Source organism: Thalassophryne amazonica, chromosome 18, assembly GCF_902500255.1.
Source record: "Thalassophryne amazonica chromosome 18, fThaAma1.1, whole genome shotgun sequence".
Taxonomy (NCBI): Eukaryota; Metazoa; Chordata; class Actinopteri; order Batrachoidiformes; family Batrachoididae; genus Thalassophryne; species Thalassophryne amazonica.
Window position 1 is genome coordinate 5,486,989 of NC_047120.1, and position 21,189 is coordinate 5,508,177.

A 21,189-nucleotide genomic window follows, 5' to 3' on the forward strand; every position below is an offset into this window, starting at 1 on the left:
ACACTGATTGGTTGACGCATTCATTCTATGTAAAAACCAACACGCCAATGTGAGATGTGTGTTGGTGTTTACATGTAAATGTGTTTTTGTAAAATATGCCTTTTTTATTTGCAAAAAAAGGCATTTGCAAAAGCCAAAAGTCAAGTTATGATTAGACAACCGTCTGATATAACCGGGGTCAAAATAAATAGAACACTGCCATCTACTGGTGCCCAGACACTCAGACCCTAACCCATAATCCTTTGCGCACCAGAGAGTTGCTGCTGTTTAAACAGCACAGAGAGAAAACATGACGACAATTGTAAATGAACATTATACAACCAAAATGTTCATTTTTATTCCTTTTCATCAGCTGCAGCAAGAGGCTGCAACAACTCTCCGGTATGCAAGGATTATGAGATATCTCAATACGTAGGGCGAATACTGCCATGAACACTACTGGCCAGTAGAAGGCAGTAGAGACCGTGGAAACTTGCCAAAACAAATATTCCAAATAAATAATCCGTGTCTGCTACATTTCAGCTGCATGGAATTTAATAAATGCAAACTGAATTTCAGACATCTTGTATATTTTACTCTGGAACAAAGATAGACAGTGTTTGACATAAGCAGGACTTTAAAGAGCAAACAGGAAGTGATTGCAGCTGAATATGATTCCAACTGAAAATAACGGAGAAGCAACCTGGACTTCTTCTGGCATTTTTACATAAAACAAACACAATAACAATATCTATAAATCCAGAGAATATATTCATGACAGTTTTAGGAACAATATACAAAGGGTTTAATGCTGTTGTCCGTTTGGAGCCTGATCAGAGCGTCTCAAATGCATTTCTCCTGTCATGAATGTGCTGAGATTACCCATAATGCACTGGACACAGCATGACCACACTAAAACCTTCAAAATTAGTGCATTACTTTAAAACTAAAATATATATCTGATATTTTCACTTCCTAAAACTTCAGACATGATGTTAATTTAAATAACTTGTCCGAAATTAGCTTGGTTAAAATTTTAACCATAAATTAAAACTGTATGCCTCTGGATGACTTGGGTGATATTGCCAGTGAATCAGTATGGGGTCAAAAGAAATTAGCTTATTTCTTTCTTTTGCTTTTTTCTTTTCTGTGACCAGTTCTCCTTTGCCTGCAGAGGATAGAGCGGTTTCTTCTGGAACTAGCTCTCCTATGTTTGCAGAGGATAGAAGTGTGCATCTACTACAAAACATTTAACAGATAGGTACTTAAATCTTTGATATCAGACTTTATAAATGTTTGTAACTGTTAAGCTTCATTCACCATGCCTGCAAAAATATGTTAGCGGTCTAAAAACTACTGGACCAAAATTTATCGGAACATAATTAGCCCGCTGATGGTTTTCAAATTATCTGAAAAGCTAATCCGATAATGAAAACATTAGCTTCGATAATTAGCGGATTAGCGGGACTGCCCATCACTGGCCAAATGCAAATGCGGACCTGGCTGTATCTGCTGTGGTGACCCCGAACAAAACGGGAGCAGTTGAATGGACAACAACAACATGGCTCAAAGATATTTCCTGTTTGTGTTCAGTTTCATTCCTGCATATAACACCTGCAAAACATTCCAACACAATTTTAGACACTACTTTTTTTTAATGGTGCCATTTCTTCTCACAACACTTAAAAGATGCTTTGGCAATGAGGACACCAAGCAATGAATTGTTTCATGTGTCATTTTGCCCCATTCTTCCTGCTAATTCATCTTAAGCTGTGCAACAGTATGGGTCATTGTTGTTCCATTTTTTTATGGCAAAATTTTCCACACATTCTCTGTTGGGGTCAGGTCAGGACTGAGGACCAGTCCAGTATCCACACTCTCTTCTTCTGCAGCCATGCCTTTGTAATGTGTGTAGAATATGGCTTTGCATTTTCTTGTTGAAAAATGCATAGATGTCCCTGGAAATGATGTTGTCTTGAAGGCAGCGTATGTCAACAATGTATCCGATAAAGACTGAACTCTTTGGTTGAATGCCAGGTGTCATGTTATGAGGTGGTGGCAGCATCATGCTGCAGGGATGTTTATCAGTGACAGGAACTGGGAGACTTGTCAGGATGGAGGGAAAGATGAATGCAGCAATGTACAGAGACATCCTGGATGAAAACCTGCTCCAGAGCGCTCTTGACCTCAGACTGGGCGACAATGACCAGCAGGACAATGACCCAAAGTACACAGTGAAGATATCTAAGAAGTGGTTTCAGGACAACTATATGAATGTTCTTCAGTGGTCCAGCCCGAGCCCAGACCTGAATCTGATTTAACATCTCTGTAGAGACCTGAAAATGGCTGTGCACCAACATCCCCATCCAACCTGATGGAGCTTGAGAGGTGCTGCAAAGAGGAATGGACAAAACTGCCCAAAGATAGGTGCACCAAGCTTGTGGCATCATATTCAAGAAGACGAGGTTGTAATTGCTGGCAAAGGTGCATCAACAAAGTACTGAGGAAAGTGTGTGAATACTTGTACATGTGATTTCTTAGTTTCTTTATTTTTAATAAATTTGCAAAAATTACAAAAAAAAAAATATTTTCATGTTGTCATTAAGGGGTGTTGTGAGTAGACTTTTGAGGGAAAAATCAATTTGCTCCATTTTGGAATAACATGATGTGGAAAAAGTGAAGCACTTGAATACTTTCTGGATGGACTGTATTTTGTGTTTCTATGTCAGGGGTCGTCGTGGCTATCCCTCGTTGCCGAGGAAGATGGTCTCCTAGTTGTTGGCATGGACTCTTAGGTGACTTAGGAGTCCCAGTCGCATAATACACTGCCTCTCGCAGGTTGGACAGGTGGTAGTTGGTGGGAGTTTCTACCTGTTGGAGACTTGAAGTTCTCATTATTTCGACCGCATAGTGGTGACCCTCTGGGAGCGGTTTCCCAGACAGGCGAAATTGAAGCAGGCTATGTTTAGGGCACCTTTTCTAGCCCCCTCCCTTTTCAGAGTGAGCAGAGTGGGTCTTAAAAAGGGCTGCTCACCCTGTATGCGGATGACATCTTGATTATTCTCACTAACCCAGAAACGTCTGTAGCAGCCCTTGTCAACCTGATGGACTCATTTAGTTGTTTTTCGGGATATAAAGTTAATCTGGCAAAGTCTGAGGCTATGCCTCTTGGGACACTTTCATCAATACCAAACATTATAGGCTTATCTGCCTTTCCATTTAAATGGTCACCAGATGGGTTTGTTTATTTGGGTATCTTTATTACTCCTTCCTTCGATAATTTATATAAAGCCAATTTTGAACCATTATTTGATCAAATTAAGCAGGAACTAGAACGCTGGTGTTGTATGGCTGGGGGGCCTGGCTGCCTTTTTGTTTCTGTCTTTTGTTTTTCCTTCCAGGTGGCTTGCATTTGGGACTGAGTGGCTGTGTTGCTGAGGTTATCAGGACCTCACCCTGATCACCTGCGGCTCGTCAGGACTCACAGCTGTGGTGCATCTATATGGATTGGAACATGGTGGCATTTAAGACTGGAGTATACAGTGTGTATTTGCCAGAGACTCGACCTTGTGACCAGACGGGTGAGATCGTCGTCTCGGGAGCCATCTCATCATCAGTGGATGCAGAGAACGTCCAGGGTTTGATGCACGGTCTGTGGAAGAGGAGGGGGTGAGGTCTCACGCTCGTCAGCACACTTCCTGAGGTACGTTAGATTTTGTGACTAACGTTTATACAGTCAGTAAATGTGGTGTCCCTCACACCTTATTATATTGAGCTGTACGTTAGTCATGTATCGGCTTCCACTGCAGTGGAGTTTTGTGAACTGGATGTTCCATGCCTGCAGGTTGGGAAGCTGATTAGTAATTAAGCCAGGAAGTGTTTGCTGTTTATGTACACCTTTGAGTGGTCTCTCTGTGTGTAGAGTGTGGACTCACATAATGGTTCCTTCTTTCACAGACTCGGTTTGTTGCGGCCACCTGGGGGGTGTCGGCGGGGTCCTTGGGTCCGAACGACTTCTGGCTCCGGACCGTTAGCGCTGCTGGGAGCGCACCGCAATCCACCACGCCAGACCGCACACTCTTTTGTTGTTTTGTATCACATCACTGTTATGTATTAAATTCAGTTAGCCTTTGTACCGTGCTCTGCTTATTTCATACTGGGTCCTTCAAACGCTGGTCGGTTCTCCGAGCTGCGTCCGACACATAACAGCTGGAGCTCACTGCCTATTTCTTGGCTAGGGCGAATAGCCTTGGTTAAAATGAATGTGTTGCCAAGACTGCTATATCCTATTCAAATTCAGTTCATTTATTTGGAACAAGTGTAGACCCAGGCTTAAAATGGCGGTTTTACACTTACCAAGTTCTAAGGGCGGCTTGGATATGCCTAATATTAAATTATACCAACTCAGTGCTCATTTAAGGTTTATTAAGGATTGGGTCAGTAATAACAAAACCTCTGTTTGGATGGATGTTGAGACGGCATTGTCTGGGTGTAAATTAAGTGATCTGTTGTTTTTTAAAAATCTAAAAGAAATTCAAATATACTGTACAAATCCTATTACACTGATCACACTAAAAGGCATGGAATATTGTGCGCTGTCTAGAGGGTCGTTCTAAATTAACATCTATGTTCACTCCAATAATAAATAATCCTGCATTTTATCCGGGTTTTTCTGATCCTGGTTTTCGTCAGTGGCTACATAAGGATGTCAGGATGCTCAAGGACCTGTTTCCGATGACAGACTAATGTCGTTTGAACAACTTTCACAACGCCATAAACTGATGAAGGAAGATTTTTTTCGTTTTCTGCAAATAAGACATTATATAACTCATAGTACTACTCTCATCGACCACCCTGAAATATCCCCACTAGAGGATATTGTTGTGCGTGCCGCCAGAAGAGGAGGTACTGCTGGCCCACCACCAGAGGGTGCCCTGCCTGAAGTGCGGGCTTCAGGCACAAGAGGGCGCTGCCGCCACGGACACAGCCGGGGGTGACAGCTGTCACTCATTATCTCTTGACAGCTGTCACCCATCTACACTACATCATCTCACTCCATAAAGACCGGACGTCATCTCCACCTCGTTGCCGAGATATCATCTACCTGTGAAGGTAATTCTCTGCTGTATCTAAAACTGTGTCATAGTCTGAACTCTTTTGCAGCCGTTTTCCTGTGGTGTGCCTTATCTGCTGGACTGGCGTTTGGTGTGAACAGCGACGGCTTCGCTTCACACCCAAACCAGATAAGTGGTTTAACAGGAGCTGCACGAGTGTGTGATTAGAGGTGGAGGTGACTTTCCACCTTCTGACTGTTTTTGTTACTGGGTGTGCACACACCCACATCTCACTGTCTGTGCTCCTCGCCAGCAGTACCAGATCCGACAGTCGGGGACGGTGATCACCTGGGAATTCAGGACTTGGCGGCTCCAGTATTCACCAGGTTCTGTAGCGGTGGAAACCGTGTGGTCCCGGCTCTTCTCAGGACAGACGTCTTCTATCCTCGAGCCTGCCCACACGTCACCTTGGTGTATTGACTGCTATCAGATTCTGTGATTGTCTGTGTAATCGTTGTGCACATTCACAACATTAAATTGTTACATTTTTGGCTCATCTATTGACCGTTCATTTGCGCCCCCTGTTGTGGGTCCCCAACAGATATGCTGTTTAAACAACATCGCAGGAAAGTGTCTCTAAGCTCTCTGTACAGTGTTCTGAACAATTTAACTACTACTGATACACAGTGAGTGAGGGGTGTGTGGGAAAACGAGTTGTCTTTAAACATTGATGAAGAGCCATGGGATAGTATCTGGTCTTGTGCAAAAAATATTTCAATTTGTACACGAACTAAAGCAATACAGTTAAAAATTATTCATAGACTTCATATATCCTCACACCGCAGACACCTCTTTGACCGCACCCTTTCTCCTCTCTGTCTTAAATGCAAAACTGAAGTAGGAACCTTAACGCATTGTTTATGGACTTGTCATGAACTTCAAAGATACTGGGTCAAAACTGTAAAGGAGATTGAGAAAATATTACTATTGGATTTAGAAGTAAACCCTGTATCTTTACTCCTGGGCCTCCCAAGTAAATGTGTAAAAACAGCTGCTGGTAAAAGACTTTACAATACGCTAACTTTTGCTGCAAGAAAAAATATTCTTTTGAACTGGGTCAGTGACCGGATCCCATCTATTAGTGGCTGGCGAAAAATTGTTTTTGAGTTAATTCCTTTAGAATATCTCACAAGTATCATTCATGATACTGGGCATCAGTTTAACAAAGTATGGCGCCCATTTTTAGATTATATTTGGCCAGATTTGTCTTCCACTCTGTTAAAAGGTCTCCTATAAATGACACTTCAATTGTATAGAGATGCACCAATGTAGTGACTACCGACTTAGATTTTGGATATGGAGTTTGAGAAATTTATTATTACTTTTTTCTTTTATGGATTTTCAAATTATTAAATAAGTGTGACATTTTGTCATTTATTAAAAAAATTCCCTTCGGCTGCTCCCTTGTTTGCACTTGGGGTCACCACAGCAAATCCAAGGTGGATCTGCATGTTGAATTGGCACAGGTTTTACGCCGGATGCCCTTCCTGACGCAACTCCACATTACATGGAGAAATGTGGCATGGGTGGGATTTGAACCCGGAACCTTCTGAACTGAAACCAAGCGCATTAACCACTTGGCCACCACCCCTGCTAACATTTTGTCATTTATTAATTTATCTTTTATCTTTAAATTATTGTAGGGTTGGGTGGATTCTGACCTCGGTGCATCCCTTTTTAATCCCACCACTTCTTCTTCTTACTTTTATTTTTCTCGTTGGATTTTTTTTTTCTATTGACCAAGCTGTAGTCTGTTTTGGTGTGTCCATTTGTTCACTTGTGTTTGTAAAATTAAATTGCAAATAAAAATAATGAAAAAAAGAAAAAAGAAGGGCTGCTCAGTCACGGGTGTAGCTGCCGAAAGATCTTCCTGCTTCGTCCGAGGAGTCAGACGACTGAATCAAGCACCCGCCGCTTCCATGCTGGGTCTGAAACGAAGGGCTCCCAGACTCACAATCCTGCCCCAATCGCTCATTCCCGATCGCCAAAAGATTTGGAGTAGAAGGCAGATGGCAACGAAACAGTTGCCTAGGCAAGAAGATGCCTGTGCGTGTGTTTGTTTAGCATGGGGATGACATTGAACTCTGTCAGGCCCACAGTACTTGACAGTTCCACGACTGGTTCCAATGGCTGGGGAAACCAGACGATTGGGGTCGAGGTTCTGCTGCAGCCTTCTTACACTTTCACAGCCGTTTGGTGTTGTTGAAACACCTTCTCCGCCTGCTCCACCGTTGAGGACTTTGTTTGCTGTCCATGAGTTTGGGATTTATATACCGCCAGCAAAAACGGTGTGTCAGTAGCCCTTGACACGGGAAGGCTGGTGGGTGTTACGCTTTGCCTAAGGGCAACCCAAGCACAACAGTGATTAAGAGGTACCACCAATTCTCCTCAAATCTCTGAACTTCAGAACAGAGACCTCACTGCCGGATGTAGTTTTAGGTCGTACCCAGGACCAAGGGTATGTCAGGACCCTGGGTATGTCAGGGGTAAAATTATGGAATAGACTAACAGATGAACATAAGCAAAGTAAAAACAATCATCATTTTAACAAAATATACAAAATAACATTTTAAATAAATATCAATATGAAGTGAAGTTGTTTAATGTCAGACAGTAACTGCACTGTAAGAACAAATATTGTTTTGTTATTTTGTTTTTGTTTGTTATTTTTGATAAGAAAACTGAACATTGTTTTGAAACTGTATTTTCTACATGTCAGGAGAAAGAAATGTAAATGTATGAACATGTTTGAAAAAAAAAAAAAACAGTGCATGTTTCCCCTGTGTGATGGTCCAAACCACATGGAAGGGCAAAAAAAAAAAAAAAAAAAAAAAACGTGTGCCAAATCAGCATGCAGGTCCATAATGGATCCACTGTGGTGACCCTGAGCAAAAAGGGAGAAGCTCAAAGAAAGCAGCATTTCAAAAATTTGATAGCTGATGTTAGATAAATTATACTGTAAAAACATGTTTATCATTTATTATCATCTATTACATCTGCTCATTTCAAATTGTTCTTTCTGTATCTTAAAATCTGCAAACTGTTTCTCTCAGATACAGCTGCAGCCTGTTTACAGTTTGACATTTAGCAAGCTTCAGCAAAATCGCTCACTCTGTACCTAAGATTGGAATGATTCAGTTGTCACTCTGTACAAGATTGGAATGATTCAGTTGTTTGCAAACGTATCTGCACATGACTAATAGCACATGTTGCAACCATGGACTCATGTAGCCACACTTATCTTTTGTTTTCTTTACACAATAAAAGGGCCCCGTGAGGAGGTCACAGTTAGAGAAACTGCACGAAGCCTCTGCTGTATCTCTCCTTTGCAAAGCTCACTAAAGACATCTCAATTCTCTGGTTCTTTCTTGTATGTCTAGCCGAGGTCAAACCTGACAGCTGACTCTGTCTTTTTGACTTGGACTCAGGAAATGACAAAACCTTTTCTGACCTGTGAGGATGAGGTAACTCTTGGATGTTTGACAAAGGAACCAGAGCCACAACCATATGTGACATCAAAACATGAAGCTGAGCGCTGATCACCTGCTGATAGTCTGAGACAACTCACAGAGTAAAACCATAAAAACAGGTGATGCAGCAGGAAGAAGTAACTCCACAAATATGGACCACTTCTTCCACCAGGTATATGTGAGACCCTCCTGAAGATTTGAATCAATTTACAGCTATTTGAGCACATTTAGCATCTTCTGCTGCTTCCTGCTCACACCAAAATAATGCATGTGGACTTAAGATCTGCTTCATGTGCATCATGGGTAATAAGACCCACCTGTTGGGTTCCTACCTGTGGTGTCTTCCTGCAGACCCACGTCAAAGGCCAGTTTGTCTGTGGACGAGCGGGACGTGGACAGACAGCACAGGTACTGCAGACAGAGACCTTCCATCAGTCAGTGACGCGCGCGCACTGCGGTCACTCTACCACACTTTACACTAACACGATCCAGACTCTGGATCTCATGATCTGGATTCAGGCTTCAGATTCATGATGCAGATTCATGATATGAACTGAGGTTCCAGATTCGGGATCCAGATTCACCCACAGTCTTTAAGCAGATTTCCACATTATTGAATTTACCAGGAAAAATTCAGACATCATAATTTTTGGGATTATTTCACATTTACAGTCTCACATCATCCAAAGTCTGGAGCCTTTTTGATTCTGAGTGTTTTTCTTTGTTTTGTTGATTGTTTTAGTTTGATTGTGGGTTTTACAATTAAGGGCTCCGCCTTCTTTAATGGTTGGCGTAGCTGCAGCGGCACACTGACCATTCCGCTGTAGGAGTGTCGCAGCAGGACAGCGTGGCCATACAGTAAGGTGCGGTGACCTCCACCCTGCGCCGTCTGTGGGAGAGAGTTAGCGTTAGAAACAATAAACAACACCGGTGTCAACAAACAGGAAGTGATGCGACAAAACAAACATCGGTAAGCAGCACAGACATAAATATACAGAAAACAGAGAGACGCAGGTGAAAAAAATAAATCACAACTTCTACAAAACACTTCTGGCTTCATTGCGAAGCTTTGAAACAAAACATCAATCTTTGTGAATGTGGTTTTGTTGCCGTCACCCAGTGCATGCTCAGATATGCAGCTCTGCAGAACAGAGCCACAAGGTCCAGGATTTAATACAATTCCGTTTCATCCATGTCAGAGAAAGTATGTTTCTCGTACGACAGCAACACATTTTTGATCTCACCATTTAAAGTGTGAGTGAGTGTGTGTGTGTCTGGGTGTGTTTGTGTGTGTGTGTGTGGGGGGGGGGGGAGTTAAAATATCTCCACAATGGTAATTTTTTAAATTCCAAATTTTGCTCTTTAATTTAGAATAAATCTCTTCAGCGTGATCTCCAAATAACAATGATTTCTTTAAGAATTCACAAGCTTTCAAAGAATTCAAAGGCCAAGGATCCAGAGACATGAATGCCACTGCCGAGACAACTGTCTGTTCAAGTTCAACTCTTGCAATCCATTGAGTATCCAAAGATCTAGAAAAGATCACAGTGTCATCTGCCAAGTCAATACTGGTGAACCTTTCCTCACCAACAAGAGCACCCAACTCACTGGTTTCCACAGCCCAACCCAATAACCAGTCCAAGAAGAAGAGCCTTTATTGTCATTGTACAAATATACAACAAATTACAGTTAGACAAAGTCCAACCACTAACAGCAGTAAGCAGCCACAGTCCAGCACCCAACTCCGGATGTAGAGACACTGCTTTGGTCAAGTGCAGAGAACAGAGCAGACCACAAATAAGGAAGTTTTGATTGGAGGAAACCAGAGTGCCCAGAGGAAACCCACGCAAACACGGGGAGAACATGCAAACTCTACACAGAAACAGTGGGAAGCAATTCCACGACCTTCTTGTTGTGTGGCATCAGCACTAACCACTAAGCCACTGTGCCACCCTAAACATGGCAGGAGTGGGATTTGAACCGGGAACCTTCTGCACTGAAACCAAGCACACTAACCACTGCGTCACCACCTCTACACTGCCGATATCACCAACATCCAGTCCAACATCCGGTCCAACATTCGGTCCCCACAAGCCAGAACAGATCCCTGAGGATCAACAATGGGAAACTTGAGTCTGTGCCTCCACTCCACGCAGCACTCACAGGATCTGTGTAGAGGCTTGATATGATGTCCACAAAATTCCCATAAATTCTCAGGATGTCGCCGAAACCAACTGAATCAAACACGTTTAAAAAATCAACAGACTGCAAAGAAGCACTGCCGATATCACGCTTACATTCTGAGTACTCGCAGGGCTAGAATGTGGTCAATAACACATGCCTCACAACATGTATCTCACAACACGTGAGGCATGTGTTGCTCCCGGTGTGTAGTGAGCACCTTGTATGGCAGCACCCTCACATCGGGGTGAATGTGAGGCATTATTTGTAAAGCGCCTCACAGCACGTGTCTCACAACACGTATCTCACAACACGTCTCACAATACGTATCTCACAACACGTATCTCATAACCCATGCCTTGAAAACATGTTTTGAAAACATGTGATGCCAACACATGCCTCATAACACATACCTTGCCAACATGTACCATACAACACGTATCTCACAAACATGTCTCACAACACGTATCTCACAACATGTATCTCAACACGTATCTCACAACACGTATCTCACAGCCCATGCCTCGAAAACATGTGTTTTGAAAACATGTGATGCCAACGCATGCCTCATAACACGTACCTTGCCAACATGTACCATACAACACGTATCTCACAAACATGTGGCTCACAACACATGACTGACAACACGTATCTCACAAACACGGATGCAGAAAATGGATGCAGAAATACATGTAGATAAAGCTCTGAACTCTTAAATGTGATTGTTAGCAGTAAACCTGTCTGATCTTCATTGGAAACAAAGGACAGTCTCATCAGTTAATGGGTCATTATTTATTCCCACTGAGCCACAGACAGTAAACTCAAGAAGAAATTCTAAATACTAACAACAACAAACCTGTTTATGACAAAACTGGAATGTCACCATCAAACATCTTGGCATTTCTTGAAGTAGGTTCATGATATTAAAGGTGGCTCACATGGCAGAATCAACTGAAAACGTCACTGAGGACAAGCAGCTACGTTGACTATGACTATGACTGATGAGCAATGAAGCAGATGCCAAACATCACTGCATCCACAACAGAATCAACCTGGATTCTGGTTGCCAAACACCCAGACAAACATCCAGTCTATCCTGTTGTGTGGGCTGCCAGAAGACGAGGTACTGCTGGCCCACCACCAGAGGGTGCCCTGCCTGAAGTGCGGGCTTCAGGCACGAGAGGGTGCTGCCGCCACGGACACAGCCGGGGGTGACAGCTGTCACTCATTATCTCTTGACAGCTGTCACCCATCTACACTACATCATCTCACTCCATAAAACCCGGACGTCATCTCCACCTCATTGCCGAGATATCGTCGACCTGTAAAGGTAACATTCTCAGCCTTAATCTGTGCCGTACTGACTGTGTTTAGTAAACCTGTTTTTGCAGCTGTTTTCCTGCGGAGTGTTCTATCTGGAGATTGGCGTGACCGGCGACAGCTTTGCTTTACACCCCCACCAGATAAGTGTTTGAGACAGGAGATGCACAAGTGTGTGTTAGAGGTGGAGGTGGAATCTCCATCATTGTTGTTAGTGGGTGTGCACACACCCACATCTTATTGTCTCTGCTCCTTGCCAGCAGTACCAGATCCGACATTCGGAGACGGTGGCCACCTGGGGACTCGGGACTTGGCGGCTCCAGTATTCTCCGGGTTCGGTGGCGGAGGAAATCATGTGGTTCCGGTTCTTCTCAGGACAGACGTCTTCTATCCTCGAGCCTGCCCACACGTCACCTTTGTGATTGACTGTTTGCAAAATTTCACATTCTTCTGTATTGTGGTTGTGCTCATTCACAACAGTAAAGTGTTCATATTTGACTCTTTCATTGTCCGTTCATTTACACCCCCTGTTGTGGGTCCGTGTCACTACACTTTCCCAACAGGATATCTCGGCCAGCGTCATGGATCCCGAGGGGCGTCACCCATCTGTTGAACAGCCAGTGGAAAAGCAGGGTGCACGGGCGTCTGCAGGAGGCGTGATCGGTGAGTTGCAGCAAATCCTCACCGCCTTTACCGCTCGGCTGGATCTGATGACCGAGCAAAATGTCATCCTTAATCGCAGGATGGAGGCTCTCACTGCGCAGGTGGAAGCGTGCACTCAGGGCGCTACTGCGGCTCCTCCTCCTGCCGACCCGGTGCCGGATATAAACGTTCCACTGGTCGTTCAACGAACCCCCCCACCATCCCCTGAAGCATACATAAGTCCCCCAGAGCCGTACAGGGGTTGTGTGGAGACGTGCGCGGACTTTCTGATGCAGTGTTCGCTCGTCTTTGCACAACGGCCCGTAATGTATGCGTCTGACGCCAGCAGGGTGGCTTATGTAATTAACTTGCTTCGTGGTGAGGCACGCGCTTGGGCTACAGCACTTTGGGAGCAAAACTCACGGCTCCTTACCACTTATACTGGGTTTGTGAGGGAGTTCAGAACAGTGTTTGATCACCCTAACAGAGGAGAGACTGCTTCAACAGTGCTAATGTCACTGAGACAGGGGCGCCGGAGCGCAGCCGAATATGCAGTCAACTTCCGCATTGCGGCTGTGAGGTCCAGCTGGAATAACGCTGCGCTCTGCGCTGCCTTCGTAAACGGACTGTCATCGGCCCTGAAGGAGCACCTGGTAGCGAAGGAACAACCGCAGGATTTAGATGGGCTTATCGATCTCGTTATACGGTTAGACAATCGGTTGGAGGAACGCCGTCGGGAGCGAGACGAAGGACGTGGCCGGGCACGCGCTGTCCCTCTCCCTTCCAGGTCCGAAAAGGTACCGCCCTCCCCACGCTCCACAGCCTCAACGCTCCGTGTGGCTACAGCTCCCCCTGCTGACGAAGCTATGGACACGAGCAGGGCCACATTTAGACCACCTAACAGACAGAGGAGGCTGGCCCGCGGGGAGTGCTTTGTCTGCAGTTCAAGTGAGCATATGCAGAGAGACTGCCCCAAGCGGTTAAACACCAACACCCGCCCCTAGAAACTGGGCTAAGGGTGGGCCAAGACATTCACGTGGGACACACACATATTTCCACACGACTCCCAGTTACAATCCTGAGCGGGGATTTAACCCTTCAAGCCCCAGCACTGGTGGACACGGGGTCAGAAGGGAATCTGCTAGACAGCAGATGGGCAAGGGAGGTAGGGCTCCCTCTGGTGGCGCTTCCTTCGCCATTGCAGGTGTGGGCACTAGATGGCACCCTTCTTCCTTTAATCACGCACAAGACACAACCTGTAACTCTGGTGGTGTCCGGAAATCATCGGGAGGAGATCGAGTTTTTTGTGACTCCTTCTACCTCCCGCGTGATTTTGGGTTTCCCGTGGATGTTGAAACACAATCCCCGGATTGACTGGCCGTCTGGGGTGGTGGTTCAGTGGAGCGAAACCTGCCATCAGATGTGTTTAGGTTCCTCGGTTCCTCCCGGTTTACAGGCTAAAGAGGAGGTCAAAGCCCCACCCAATCTGACGGCGGTGCCGGTTGAGTACCACGATCTTGCTGACGTCTTCCGCAAAGATCTGGCACTCACCCTTCCCCCGCACCGTCCTTACGATTGTGCCATTGATTTGATTCCGGGCGTGGAGTTCCCGTCCAGCAGGCTGTACAATCTCTCACGTCCTGAGCGCGAATCAATGGAGACCTACATCCGGGACTCTTTAGCTGCTGGGCTGATCCGGAACTCCACCTCCCCGATGGGTGCAGGTTTCTTTTTTGTGGGCAAGAAAGATGGCGGACTCCATTCATGCATTGATTACAGGGGGCTGAATGAGATTACGGTTCGCAACCGATACCCGTTGCCAGATTCCGTGTTCACCCCCCTGCATGGAGCCAAAATCTTTACCAAGTTGGACCTTAGGAATGCGTATCACCTGGTTCGGGTCCGGAAGGGAGACGAGTGGAAGACGGCATTTAACACTCCTTTAGGTCATTTTGAGTACCTGGTCATGCTGTTCGGCATCACTAACGCCCCCGCGACGTTCCAAGCTTTGGTTAACGACGTCTTGCGGGACTTCCTGCACCAATTCGTCTTCGTATATCTGGACGATATACTCATCTTTTCTCCGGATCCTGAGACTCATGTCCAGCATGTACGTCAGGTTCTGCAGCGGTTGTTGGAGAACCGGCTGTTTGTGAAGGGCGAGAAGTGCGAGTTCCACCGCGCTTCTTTGTCCTTCCTGGGGTTTATCATCTCCTCTAACTCCGTCGCCCCTGATCCGGCCAAGGATGCAGCGGTGAGAGATTGGCCCCAACCAACAAGCCATAGGAAGCTGCAACAGTTCCTCGGCTTCGCAAATTTCTATAGGAGGTTCATTAAGGGCTACAGTCAGGTAGTTAGCCCCCTGACAGCCCTGACCTCTCCAAAAGTCCCCTTCACCTGGTCGGATCGGTGTGAAGCCGCGTTCAAGGAGTTGAATCGATGGTTCTCTACTGCGCCAGTTTTGGTGCAGCCCAACCCTAGCCGCCAGTTTGTGGTTGAAGTGGACGCCTCTGACTCAGGGAAAGGAGCCGTGCTATCCCAGAGCGGAGAGACCTATAAGGTTCTTCACCCGTGTGCCTACTTTTCTAGCAGGTTGACCCCGGCTGAACGGAACTATGACGTTGGCAATCGAGAACTCCTTGCAGTGAAAGAGGCTCTTGAGGAGTGGAGACACCTGTTGGAGGGAGCATCTGTGCCGTTCACGGTTTTCACTGACCATCGGAACCTGGAGTATATCAGGACCGCCAAGCGGCTGAACCCCAGGCAAGCCCGCTGGTCACTGTTCGCCCCGGGACCAAGAACCAGAGATCAGATGCCTTGTCCCGGGTACACAAAGACGAAGTCAAACCTGTGCTGTCGGATCCACCGGAGCCCATTCTATCGTGGCCACCCTCACCTGGGACATGGAAAAGACCGTCCGGGAGGCCCTGACACGGAGCCCGGACCCGGGGACTGGTCCGAAGGACAGACTATACGTCCCACCAGAGGCCAGGGCAGCGGTCCTAGACTTCTGTCACGGTTCCAAGCTCTCCTGTCATCCAGGGATGCGAAGGACCGTGGCAGTTGTCCGGCAGCGCTTCTGGTGGGCGTCTATGGAGGCCGACGTCCGGGAGTACATCCAGGCCTGCACCACCTGAGCCAGGGGCAAGGCTGACCACAGGAGGTCTTAAGGACTGCTCCAGCCGCTTCCTGTGCCTCATCGCCCCTTGTCCCACATCGGCCTGGATTTTGTCACGGGCCTCCCACCGTCCCAGGGCAACACCACCATCCTCACGATAGTGGACCGATTCTCCAAGGCAGCCCACTTCGTGGCCCTCCCGAAGCTCCCTACGGCCCAGAAGACAGCAGACCTCCTGGTCCACCACGTCGTCCGTCTGCATGGGATACCTACTGACGTCTCGGATCGTGGTCCCCAGTTTTCCTCTCAAGTCTGGAGGAGTTTCTGCAGAGAACTGGGGGCCACTGTGAGCCTCTCGTCCAGGTACCACCCACAGACGAATGGAGAGGCAGAACGGGCCAACCAAGAGTTGGAACAGACCCTCCGCTGTGTGACATCCGCGCACCCGATGGCCTGGAGTAACCACCTGGCCTGGATCGAGTATGCCCATAACAGCCAGGTGTCTTCTGCCACCGGCCTCTCCCCGTTTGAGGTGTGTTTGGGGTACCAGCCCCCATTATTTCCCATGGTGGAGGGAGAGGTCGGTGTGCCCTCGGTCCAGGCCCACCTTCGGAGGTGCCGTCGGGTGTGGCGCACCGCCCGTTCTGCCTTGTTGAAGGCCCGGACGAGGGCCAAGGCCCATGCAGACCGCCGGCGGTCCCTGGCCCCTGCATACCAGCCCGGGCAGGAGGTGTGGTTGTCGACGAAGGACATCCCGCTTCAAGTGGAATCCCCGAAACTGATGGACAGGTTCATCGGACCATTCAGAATCCTCAAGGTCCTCAGCCCTGCCGCGGTGAAGCTCCAACTCCCTGCTTCACTGCGGATCCACCCGGTTTTTCATGTGTCGAGAATCAAACCGCACCACACCTCACCCCTCTGTGCTCCTGGTCCGGCGCCGCCTCCTGCCCGGATCATTGACGAGGAGCCGGCCTGGACAGTGCGCCGGCTCCTGGACGTCCGTCGAATGGGCCGGGGTTTCCAATATCTGGTGGACTGGGAGGGGTATGGACCTGAAGAACGAAGAGGAGCTTCATCCTGGATCCGGCCCTCCTGGCCGATTTCTACTGCCGACACCCCGATAAACCTGGCCAGGCACCAGGAGGCGCCCGTTGAGGGAGGGGTCCTGTTGTGTGGGCTGCCAGAAGAGGAGGTACTACTGGCCCACCACCAGAGGGCGCCCTGCCTGAAGTGCGGGCTTCAGACACGAGAGGGCGCTGCCGCCACGGACACAGCCGGGAGTGACAGCTGTCACTCATTATCTCTTGACAGCTGTCACCCATCTACACTACATCATCTCACTCCATAAAACCCGGACGTCATCTCCACCTCATTGCCGAGATATCGTCGACCTGTAAAGGTAACATTCTCAGCCTTAATCTGTGCCGTACTGACTGTGTTTAGTAAACCTGTTTTTGCAGCTGTTTTCCTGCGGAGTGTTCTATCTGGAGATTGGCGTGACCGGCGACAGCTTCGCTTTACACCCCCACCAGATAAGTGTTTGAGACAGGAGCTGCACGCGTGTGTGTTAGAGGTGGAGGTGGAATCTCCATCATTGTTGTTACTGGGTGTGCACACACCCACATCTTATTGTCTCTGCTCCTTGCCAGCAGTACCAGATCTGACATTCGGAGACGGTGGCCACCTGGGGACTCGGGACTTGGCGGCTCCAGTATTCTCCGGGTTCGGTGGCAGAGGAAATCGTGTGGTTCCGGTTCTTCTCAGGACAGACGTCTTCTATCCTCGAGCCTGCCCACACGTCACCCTTGTGATTGACTGTTTGCAAAATTTCACATTCCTCTGTATTGTGGTTGTGCTCATTCACAACAGTAAAGTGTTCATATTTGACTCTTTCATTGTCCGTTCATTTACGCCCCCTGTTGTGGGTCTGTGTCACTACATTTTCCCAACACATCCTAAAAATTAACCATCTATCTGCCACAGCAAGGTGAGGATTCCCTTGGCCTTTTCCAACTGCTGGTATATTTGAAAATTAAATGGGAGTCCCAATAGTCTATGATGGGTTACATATGTCATTGTGATCTGTAGGGAGCAGGGAGCAGGTTTTGACAAGCTTGGAGAGATGGAGGTACACTCTAGAGAGAAGGAGAGTGAAAGTCAGTAGGGGCAAAATGAAGTATGTGTGTGAGTGAGAGGGAGCCCGGTGGAATAGTGTGGTTGGAAACAGTAGAGGTGGGGAAAGTAGATAAGTTTAAATACTTAAGGTCAACTGTTCAAATAATGGAGAGGTGAAGCAGAGAGTGCCAGCAGGGTGGAGTCAGTGGAGAAAGGTGGCAGGAGTCATTTGTGACAGAGAATTTCTGCAAGAGTGAAGGTGTAAAGTTTACAAGACAGCAGTGAGACCAGCTATGTTGGACGGCTTACAGACGGTGGCACCAACAAAAAGACAGGAGGCACAGCTGAAGATGTGATTTTCTTTGGGAGTGATAAGGATGGACAGGATTAGGAAGAGACAAAGTCAGATGGGTGTGACTGAAGTGGTTTTGGACATATGCAGAGGAGGGACCCAGAGTATATCAAGGCCCCATTTCATGAAGCGGTCTGATCTTCTTTAGTCGACTAAACTCACTTAATCGACTAATCTTTTGATGTTAGTCGTTGTACAAAGTGCTTAGTCGGCTAAAATTTTGTGTTCGGGACTGACGTTTTTTAACCTGGTACAGAAGAGGCTAATCTTATTTTAGTCGACAAAACTTCAGTGTTTTACCTCAAAAATGGGGGCTATCATGTACCACCATTTGATGGAGCAGGAAGGAAGGAGAGCCTTGCAGAGGGTGCGGGTGTTCCAGGACCAAAATAATCCATTGGAGATGTTTATGGACGCCGAGGTTCAACAGCGATACTACTTCCGAGGGATGAGGGATGTTAGTTCGGCACTTATCCTGCACATCGGGGATTTGTCAAGCTATCTATTGAAGGACACTGCGATCTCCTCCCAAGCCTGTCTTTTGGCAGCTTGGGCCAATGTTGTTCCTTTGGAAGAACATTGGCCCTAGCTGCCAGTGACGTAGGGGTGTTTTGAAGAATACCCCTACATCGCTCGTATTCCTCCAAAAGGAGTGCTTCCTCCTCTTAGGACAACATAGGGGCCTTTATACAGGAGTACTTCTCCTCTGGTGCGGCAGACTCGGCCATGGTTGTAGCAGATAACCAACCCGGAAATAAGCAAAACTCTCGTGCATTGGAGGTGTTTCTTAGCAACAACACTCACAAAAGGCCACTTATGCCCGTGAAAATCATAGACTAATGTTAGACAGCTAAGCTAAAAGTTTAGCCATCTATGTGAAACAGAGATTAGACGGCTAATGTTGGGTGACTAATCTTAGATGACTATATTTAGCAGACTAAAAGATTAGACTATATTGTGAAACTGGGCCCAGGAGAAGGATGCTGAGTATGGAAGAAGAGAAGAGGGAGGCCAAAGACAAGGCTTATGGGTGTCCTGAGGGAGGACATGCAGATGGTTGGCGTGACAAAAAGACACACATTGATATTATTTTAATCAGTGGTTTGATGTGCAGAAAAAGAACAGGAGATTGAGCAGGTGTAAGGTCAACTCCTGGACATCTCATACCCGATTGGCTGAGACCAAACATCAATAGGTGTGTCAGCACCATAGTAATTACTCATATATGGTTGTTTAGATTTTGTATTTTTTGTGCGCACATTGTTTCGAATGTGCTGCACTTTCTATTTGTCTTGTTGTGTGGTCGTAGCAGATGGTGCCCCACTGAGTCTGATATGCTTGGTTTCTTCTATCATCAAAATATGCAGAGGGTGTTTTTCTTTACTGCTGCTGCCAGAGTGCTTGCTCATGGACTGGGTAAGATCCAGACTGTCCTTTTGTGCGGTTTGAGGTGACTTATGATTTTTTTTTTTAAAGCCACAGAGTGCTTCACTTTCAGTCATTCTGAATCTTTAAGGAAGTATTCCAGAAGCTCCAAATACTGCATCATGTACCCGTTGCTGCAGTTTCTGCAACAGTCTGAACGGCTAAATGTTTTTCCATCAGTTGTGCTAATGGTGGTTCCGTCGTGGTTCAGAGGTTAGCGCTGAATGCTCGCAGTGAAGCGTTAAGTACTCTCACTGATTATTTGTGGGTGTCTTCTCACAGTCCACAGACACGCCCATTAATTTAACACAGTTCTCAGAATGACGTTGGAGCCCCGCCCACTGCAGCTGCACATCATCATTATCAAATCTCAGCCCCAGTGTCCATGAAGACGCAATACGAGCAGTCAGCATCAGCTCACTCCAGCCAGCATCAACACAAATCGTGGAGAAGATTTCCACAACACATGAACAATCACATGTTCAATATTAACAACCTTAAATTATGTCTTAAATTCTGAAATTCAAGACAAAGATATTGCTTTATTTGGTTTTTATTCATACATATTGATTCAACACTTTGTTAGATTTAATGCTTTTTGAAAATAATTATTTTGTCAACAACTTTATAGATATAAAGGGAAACAATCCACAAATGGTTTTAGTAAAGATTTTACAAAATTTGTTGAGAAATAAAAAATAAAAAAAATCACCTGGATTTTATTGCAAAAGAAAAACAATCGTCTTGATTTTGTTGCATTATTTCATTTATTTATTTTGCTGTTCAGCTATATGTTAAATGTAATATATATTATAAAAAACTTCTCACCCAGATCCACTCAAAAAAGGAAAATCTGTCAATAAATCAAAAACATAAAGTAACGAGAACACAGCTCATAGAGTGCAAACCTCCACCAACACTACTTTCCAATTTCACAAATGTTTAACTTGAAAAAAATATTCAAGATCTAAATCTTGTGAGAGCTGGCTTTTCAAAAGCTAAAATATAATTCAAAATATAGCTCAAATGGGCTTTTCAGTGTTAAAATCAAATACAGTTGTATGTAAAGGTTTGGGCACCCCTGATGATTTCCATGATTTTGCTTTATAAATCATTGGTTGCTTGGATCAGCAATTTCAGTTATATATTTGAGAAGTGAAATGAAGTTTGTAGGATTTACAGAAAGTGTGCAATAATTCTTTAAACAAAATTAGGCAGGTGCATAAATTTGGGCACTCCAACAGAAAAAACACATTCATATTTAGTAGATCCTCCTTTTGCAGAAATAAGGGCCCCTAATCGCTTCCAATAGCTTCCAATGAGAGTCTGGATTCTGGTTGAAGGTATTTTGGACCATTTTTCTATACAAAACATCTCAGGTTTGTTGGTTTCCAAGCCTGCTTAAACTCACACCACAGATTTTCAATAATATTCAGGATATTCAGGTCTGGGGACTGAGATGGCCATTCCAGA

The 21,189-nt window shown here is 46.0% G+C and overlaps 1 protein-coding gene across 3 annotated transcripts in view; it reads right to left on the bottom strand.

Moving 5' to 3' along the window:
* ryr2a (ryanodine receptor 2a (cardiac)) overlaps positions 1-21,189 on the bottom strand; it is a 723,597-nt gene that overhangs the window by 620,734 nt on the left and 81,674 nt on the right. For all 3 annotated transcript variants that reach the window (XM_034193918.1, XM_034193917.1, XM_034193919.1), the window contains exons 4-5: positions 9,378-9,452; positions 8,896-8,974 (exon numbers count right to left, since the gene is read on the bottom strand). In XM_034193918.1, the coding sequence (XP_034049809.1) occupies positions 8,896-8,974; positions 9,378-9,452 (154 nt within the window). The remainder of the gene's footprint in view (positions 1-8,895; positions 8,975-9,377; positions 9,453-21,189) is intronic.